At 39.7% G+C, this 8660-nt stretch overlaps 1 protein-coding gene across 1 annotated transcript in view; it reads left to right on the top strand.

Moving 5' to 3' along the window:
• Positions 1–1162: 1162 nt before the first annotated feature.
• Positions 1163–8660, top strand: part of TMEM242 (transmembrane protein 242) — a gene marked incomplete at its 5' end in the record, with an annotated part of 18550 nt that continues 11052 nt past the window's right edge. Inside the window, 2 exons of the mRNA XM_010192913.1 lie at positions 1163–1270; positions 5199–5336. Of these exons, the coding sequence (XP_010191215.1) occupies positions 1163–1270; positions 5199–5336 (246 nt within the window). The remainder of the gene's footprint in view (positions 1271–5198; positions 5337–8660) is intronic.

Here is an 8660-nt window from a genome sequence, read left to right as displayed (position 1 = left end):
GCTGCTCGGGCTTCTCGCGCCCCCTGGCGGAGCGGAGGCCGACGCTCGTCCCGCTCTCCCTCTCAGGCCGACCCGACCCAGCGCCGCGGCGGCCGGGCGGGAAAGCCCCCGGGGAATGAAGCGAGACCGCCATCGAGTGGGGGTGCTCCCGGTACACCCCGCAGGAGTGAGGGAATGGCGACTCTGTGAGCATGCTGATGCAGGGGCACCCTCCCCTGTTGCCTCAGGCTTCGCCGACCCCTTGCAGCGCTTTGCTGTCCCTCCCGAGGCCATGCATCCAGCGCCGCCTCTTTGAGGAGAAGTTAAAGACCAATTATTGTTTCTGAAATCAGAGAAATGCTGGTTCATAGACCTTGAAATTTAAAATGCAACGAGCATGCAAAGTTTGGGCAGCGTGTGGGGTCTTCCTGCTCCCAGGCAGCAGAGGTGCTTTATACATTTACATGACTACAGCAAACTTCTCTATTGCAATAATATAGGATAATTCATTTTTAAAAAGCAGTGATACCTAACATATGCATGTTTTGCTTCTTACTTCCTATTCAGGCCAGTTTTTAATTACCTAACTGGTAGTAGGAAAGGGAAAACAGACTGGGTATCAATAGTTGCAAAGGAAGAACTTGTAACCCCCTGAAAATCTTTTAGTATGAATCAGATGGTTTTGTACAGTGCACTCAGTCTTTGTAACACACTTTTTTCTTAAAAGTGGGCACGTATGGCTACATGTACCTTTGATGCAGGAGCTGGAAGGGACCAAGGGACCCCAAGTGACTTTGGAAACACTGAAAGAACTGAAAAGTGAAGAATGCTTTCTATCTTGGGAAAGTGTCCTGCTACTGTCACTTTGTTTTTGTTTTTTTTTTGTTTTGTTTTTTTGTTTTTTTGTTTTTTTAAATGGAGCATTAGAACATAAAACAAAATTGAAAGTTTATACACTTGCCATTAATTTTCAGAATGCTCTGTTTAAAAATCTTTCTTGCTTCATTGCCATATTGAGTTAATGTAAATAAAGTAGACAACTGTGCCTTTCCCTTCAGCATATGCTGACAGATCTTAATTTTTTAAATTTTATTTTCCAAACAGGTTTGATTTTAATTTTTGTTTTGGTTTTTTTCCCTCCCATTAAGAAACAAAATCTTAATTTTTATTTCTTAAACTTTTATTGGCAGGTGGAATTTTTCTAGGTACTGTTGCCACAGCAGGGATGATAGCAGGTTTTGGCACGGCACTTGCCATGACAAAAAAGAAGAACCCAGACTGGTTCAGTAAGGTTTGTTCCTTTTAAACTGCTTTCCAATTGTGATATGCAGGAAATAAGAATGCATCAAATGCTTTATAGAAATACTGATGTACGTGGAGTTTGGCTGTACAAAGTTCATGGTAGTCAACATTTAAGCTCTCTACTCCCTGTTGTGTAAGGGCACTGATGAGAGTGAGTAGTGGCTTGGAACTATGAGATCTGATGGGTAAAAATCATTTGATCCTGTGCAGTTACTGACAAGATCCACCTGAGCATTCTGAAGAAAAGAAATTGCAAAGCAGAGCTATCAGTTGTACCATGTTGGTATATTAATCTGAAATACAGCTTATTGAATTGAAGAATTTTTTTTTCCCTCACCTATGCTATGTTACTACTGAAAATATCAAAAATAGGCCCTTAAAATTGATCAGTCTCCCCTCCACTGAGCCCTTAAAATACAAAAGATATTTTTAGGGAGCTGAGAACTGATCATTTGAGTTTATTTTTAAAATGTTAATTCAATAACAATGCATATCAAGAGAAAAAAAGTTCTTCCACTGCACTTTCTATCAGATCCCTTGCAGCTGATGACTTACAGTCTCCTTTTGTGGTCAAAGAGCATGAGATCCTTCCTTTGCCATCCTGTTTGTCTCTGTAGGCTGCTGTGGCGTAACTCATCCAGTGCCTTTTCAGAAAAAATAAACATGGGTTTCTTTTTCTTAAACGGTCAAAATAGAAAACTTCACGAGAAGTTATTTCACAAGCTATAGAAACATATTACAAGAAGGAATTTTTCTCTCTTTTTAACATCTTTTTTTTAAAAACAACAACTTCCTTTTTCCTTTTAGTTTTGAGCTCCTGCATATTCTTGGCTGTCTGAGCTATCCTGTTATCAGTGTGACATTTATTGAGAGTGACATTACATTGACATCTGAGAATATATATGCTGGAAATGGCACCAAGTCGTACAAACTATTTCAATTTTTGCCAGAACCATCTATCTCCTATGTGTGCAAATGAATTGCAACAGTTTGTAGCAAAAATCTGTGATTCCTGGGCCCCTCAACTTAAATCCTGTCAAGTGTGGAAAGATGCTTTTTTTGTCAAGGTATGTGTAGGTGAGCAGTTTCAAAAGGGAAGGCCAGACTTTGAGAGACTTAACTGCTATAGAGGCTCCCTGATGTACCAGTGAGGTAAACAGTTTCGCAGTAGCAGTCTTAAATTTATAGTTACATACTGCAAATCATTTTTAATAACACATCAGGTATAATAACAAAAGTGTAACTATAAGTAACCACAGATGATTGCATCCTTCTTAGATGTTCAACGCCTAAATACTGTTTTTATCCACAGTAAGGTGAGACCATAGTTTGCCAGGTACTTTAAGCAGACATCAGCCAGCATTGCTGTAGAAGGAAGTAATCCTACCAGCCCTTAGTTTCTGGCAATTCATTCCTGCCTCTGTAAAGGCATCAACACTTGTGCTACTGGGTTGGAGAGATGATACTGGTTAACTCTACTTTTTTTTATTAATTCCTACATTGATTTTAGTCCAGGTTGGTCTTCTGATCCCCCCTTCACTGCATGACTGCAGTGATTGCTGGCACAAGGTTGGGGGAAGGTCTGAAGGAGAGAATTGATGCTCAGTGTTGGGAAGAAATGTGAGACCTGTTCTTTCAGCATCTTTGCTGGCTTGTAACTAGTCAGAGTAGAAACGGGACGCAAGCACAATGCAGCCTGGGACAGATTTTAAATAGCTTTGTAGGAGAAAAAAACCTGAGGGGCAGCTGTAGTATCACAGCATCGTGGCTTCATGACTGCATTCAGACTTCCAGGAAACAACAGTATGAGACCCTACTTTTGCAGAGTAGCATCAGTGTTACTGGCAAGAGATGAAGCTGAAATTGTACCTACTGTACTTTAGTGAAGTACAGAAAATGTAAGCATTTGTAGGACTGGTGCCCAAATTGACTCGAAACTGAGATTACATAGCCCTGTTTAGTGATGAACTACTGCAGACTCCTTCAGTTAAGAAATGATTGGTAAGGGGGTGTTAAATGCAGCCCCTCCTTCTGCTACGTGTCCAGTTTTACCAGCACTTACCCAGGTGTTTAATTTTACAGTGGGTTACATCATACAAAACAGTGAATACGCTGAATACAATCAACCAGAACAGTTGAGTGCACCATTTATTTTAGCCACTGCTTCCTTTGAGACACACTGTTATCCACAAGGGGACGGTTACAGGATTGAGGCCTCTGTCTGAAAACAACAATGCATTTCTCCTTCTCCCACTTCCTGCTTATATCCTCCAGGAAAAAAAAAATTTAAAAAATGAAGCATATATTTTACTGGCCTGGTTTTTAGGAAGACTCCACAGCTTATTTTTTAAATTAAAGAGTTGCTTTTTTAAAAAATACAGGAGTAGTAATGAAGAAAAAGCAATCTGTGCATAGAATAATGGGCTCATGAATAAAACTCAGTTCTCTTAAAACTATTATTTTCTTGGTGACATCTTTTTTTTCCTGGGCTACTGTTGTCTTTTAAATTTTGTTAGCAATTCATTAATCAGCTTGCTTGATGCTCTGAACAGCATATCTGGTAATCATATAACAAACTGTGTTGTTTACAGAATTCATATCTGTGTACTTAATACACTGAGGAATCAGCCTGTGGCTGAACACTGTTTGACTGCTGTCAGTAAAACCAGATCAGTTGTCTCCATTTACCACTTCTTTTTTTATTATTTTTTTCTGGGACAATCAAGCATTTAAGTAGCATTCGGGTGGGTATGAGGTTTTTTTGCCAGCAATTTTCACAGATAATGACTCCTATTTAAAGATTCTGTGTAGAGGCTATTTTTGTCTATTCATTTCCCATCTTCCAAATGGGTGATTTTAATTTATTTTCCCTGCATGTTGTCCTATATGGTTAGACTATGGAAGCAGGAAAAATGTCAGAAATAATAATCAGCTTTTTACATCTACTCCAAGCAGTCTCTACTGAAAGAGTTGTGAAAGTTCATTAGCTGTGGTAAGGGAAGAACAGGACCATGTGTAATAGCGTGAGGAGAGATCTCTGCTGTTTGTGTCTGTGCGCATGCGTATGCATACACACATACTTGCAGAGCATTATTTTCTTAACAGCTTCCACTTCGGGATGTCCAAATCAGAATAAATAAGGATCAAGATACATTTTGCTTTTGCCCTTTGCAAGTGTGTATTTGTCCTTGGGTAACTGCCTACAGCTAAATCCCAGGGAAAAGTGTTAATGCTGAGGACTGAGGATCATTTTACGATTTCAGTAAATACAAAGCTAAGAGGAAAAAAGCTACTGGTGCTATTTCACTGACCAAATACTGTAGTGATAGACACTATGTATGTTTAATTCTATCAAAGAAGAAAGAGAACTTTTAAAATAAAAAAAAATTAAAAATACAGTATTTTTAAAGCAAGAATACAAAACATTTTTCCCCACTTTTTGTGATGAATAGAAAAGTGCAGCTCTTTGGTATGTTTTGGAAGAAAATTTTTGCATCTCGCAAGTTAATTTCACTTTTCAGTATTTAAGACTTTAAATGAAATAATTCTTTATATTTGTATGCTTACACTCTCATTTACGTTTACCTCTGAGCAAGAATTGTTCTCCAAGATACCTATTAAGTAAATAGGACTGTTTAGTTGTTTAAGGACTGTAGATGCTAGTCTTTAACCTTGTGAAATCTGTGTTTCTGTGTGAGAAATTGAACAATGATCCTTCAGGGAAAAAAACCCCCAAGCTCTCTTGCTGACATTTACCACTGTGAGCAAAAGGATTATGTCTGTCCTACTGCTGGTGTGGGCTACACAGATTGAAGCTGTCCTGTACCAAATACATCACTAAGTTAACTTTTTTTTAGTTAATATTTTTTTTCCAATTATTGTTCACTTTGTCTTGATCACTTTATTTTTGGTTTTAGGGGATTACTGCCACAGCTACATTACCCGAGAGTGGTTCATCGCTGGCCTTACGAGCCCTAGGATGGGGCTCACTCTATGCGTGGTGCGGAGTTGGATTGCTGAGTTTTGCCATCTGGAAGGCTCTGGGTGTGCACAGTGTGAGTAGCAAGTATGATCCCCTCAAATATTGTATTTTTTCTTGGGTAATGCATCTTGTGGTGGCATCTCTACGCTACTGCATCCTAGGAGTTACACCTTCATTCACCACAGGTACAGTGACTGACCAGAGTGTGTGCCTGCAGGGAAGGCGTTCTTACATCTGCAAAAATGGGATGTTGTGGGAGGAGGCAGTTCTGGGGGAGGAGCAGTTTTGTCCTGCTTACGTTTATTTGCACAGATGTTACAAATTCTTCACAAAAGAGCCAGTGTTCTCATTTAGAGACTAAAATAGTCACTGCAAACTTTCTATATCCTTTGCTTACTGAATTGAAGACAACCCCCTGAATCCTATCTTTAGAGCAATCCATTTATTAGTCCAAGTTCCATTTTTTGATTCAGGACACTGGGGACATAAGAAAAACTGAGAGGAAACTAGCTTGCTTTATAGTGCATTTCTGGAAGGGTCATGGGGGCAGGAGATTGAGTTTCATGTGCAACAGAATGGTGGTCTCTGACATGGCACGTCAAGGCGAAGAAAGTCGGGAAGCATCAATACATCCCAAGAGGCTAAGGCTATCTTTAGTAAATTGCTTATGTTCAGTGTTTCACAGTGTTGAGCATGAACGCTAAAGTTCATGTAAGCATTTTTGTTTGCCCCTAGTAATGAGCCATGACTTAAGAGTCCCCTGCAGCTATCAGTTTGGCAGAACTGTCTGCATCCTCTTTAGGAGTAGGAATGAATAGACTTCCCTTTACATTCCATGGCAAATTTATTTATTCAGGAAAGCGTCTCCCAAAACTAAAAGGAAGAAGATCTTATTTCATCTCAGTACTGTTCTCATTAATATCTTTATTCAAGTTCTCAAATCTTGTCTGCTCTGCTGATGTATCCTAGAGGTCACGATTTGAGACCCAACATACAGCACTACACAGTCCCTTATTCCTTTGTTTCCAATGTTGATTCTTAGTAGGAGCCAGGAAAGGAAGGCAGAACACCACAAAACCATAGCAAGACATAGGAGGCAGCTACAACACATTTTGTTTAAACTCAAGTCCTCCTTGTGAGGCTGCAATAGAATGGCAGCAAAGGGGGAGGAAGAGTGGGAGTACCAGTCTGTCCTCTCTGCACGCTGAGCTACAACAGTCCACTCCGTTTACTGTCAGTTGTATCATCAGCCAAAGGGATTCATTTCACACTGTGCTGCTGGTTCTTATTTTCCTTTTGTTAAAGTTCTGGTCCTTCCAACAGACAGCAGAATCTGACCCTAGTCTGCAATTTACATTAACTGTTTCTTGGCAAGCTTAAATTTTACTTTGAGAAGTACTGGCCTAGACCCTCAGTTGCCTCGTTTCCCTGTGAGGCTGCTTTCCTTGAGACTGCCTGACAGGGAACATCCACATAAGCTTGAGATGGCCAAGCCCCACGACACCTCAGAGTCTGATGAGGGCTTCTGGCTCCCTGACAGCAGTGGCTCTTGTGTCAAAGTGTACAGCACACCACAGGACATTTTAGAGACTCACTGAGTGTTCCTACTCAGAAAGCTGCTCCTTATTATATTCTGTGTTGTGTTAGGGTTGAATGGAGGTGGGGGAAACTGTATCTTAAGAGGCTTTGGCAAATGCCTGTTGGTATTGGTTTCTGTTGTGGAGTGCTTACATTTCACTGTAGTGCACAGGGAGGACTGCACGCACCAAAGGAAGCAGATTTTTGCCAAGAGACTGCGTCTGCACGTGGTTTTGATCACCTCTCTCCCAGCTCTCCATTGGCATATTTAGTGTATTTACTGTAGACTTCTAAATTCCCACTGCAGGGAGGAAACACGTACAATAGTGCTGCTCAGTACTGCACAATCAAAACTTAGCACTTGTAAATTTCCTGTCACACATTCCTTTTTCCTGTTTTCCTATGTATCTGTTAAAATCATATTCATATATACATGTGTGTGTGTATATATATATGTTTAAAATTGCTGGAGGTACAAAACAGAAGTATGTTAAAAATGAATTATTCTGACCAAATAGAAAAGGTTCATTTGTATTAAAAATACGTATTTCTAAAATAAGTCATCTTTGATTTTGCTGCTTGTTGACACTTTTTGCATTCTGATTTAACATAACACTCAAGAGCAAGCACTGACCGTTGAAAGAGACTGTGCTTAAATGTCGTCTTCCTGAACAGGTGAAATTAAATAAGAGTTTTAAGCTGGCTGGTACATTACTAGTTCTGGACTCTTAAACATACGCTCATTTTAAGAAGGACCTATTTATTTTATTTATTCTCCTGTTTCAGGGGAACGTTGTGATACTTTTGATAATTCTTAATTGCTATCATATAAGCAAAGATAATGGACTAACAATCAATTAGTTAAAATACTGATTTTTAAGAACATACATTAGATGCTTATGTTGTGTCTAATAATCATTAGATAGCCACAAAAATCAATTACATTTCATTTATGGGTAACTATTTACTGAAGTTATCACTGAGTGACGTTTCTTTCCACATAAACGGCTCAGACCACGGAAGATGCCGTAGATTTCATACCAAACTCAGCATTTTCATGTGAACATTTTGATTTTGGTTAAACACTTTTAAAAAAGGCTCTTACAGATTTGCCTGAATAAAAATGTTTTGAGTCTTCAGCATGGGTGAGTTCAGTTGCTCTGTAGTACATGCAGGCTCCCAACACCTGTAGAAGTTGAATTTCAAACCTTTCAAGATTTGGAAGCTATGAACTGAAGGCAGACTTTAGCCTCTGAAAGTGCTATACTATACGGGACCTGAGGAGAAACTTGACTTATTTTGATGCCAGGAATCGGTGTGAACTTAATAATTAAAGCTTTGGCAGATGGACAAAGAAAAGAGGTTCTGCCTGGCTGCTTCACCTTACTACCTTTAACAGTAACCAGCTGCCTTTGGGGCCTGCTAATTGGGGACCCAGACCTGCTAGGCAGCAGCTTTATTTGTGTAAGAGATACTGGTAGTATTGGTAACATTACTGACAGCTAGTAGTCTTTTGATACTAAATAGTTTCTATTAATTTGTTAAGCATAATAAAATTCTGATTTTAAGTGCTTCAGATGTTTCAAACAAGAAAGCTGCTTTTATCATATATAGGCGTACATCAGCTCTGGTGCCATCTCAGATCCATTGCCAACTCTGTCCCTGTGACTGTCCTGGTGGGACCTTAGCAAATAAAGGACTGGCTTTTGCTTGCAGAGTTTGGAGGGGAACTCCAAGTCAAGTAAAACTGAGTTGCCACGCACTGCTTTGAAACCATGGACTCCTGACTCGGTGGGACTGAAGTGTCCTAATGGGGGGG

Source organism: Mesitornis unicolor, unplaced genomic scaffold (assembly GCF_000695765.1).
Source record: "Mesitornis unicolor isolate BGI_N332 unplaced genomic scaffold, ASM69576v1 scaffold12349, whole genome shotgun sequence".
Classification (NCBI taxonomy): Eukaryota; Metazoa; Chordata; class Aves; order Mesitornithiformes; family Mesitornithidae; genus Mesitornis; species Mesitornis unicolor.
This window is presented reverse-complemented; position numbering and strand designations above follow the sequence as displayed.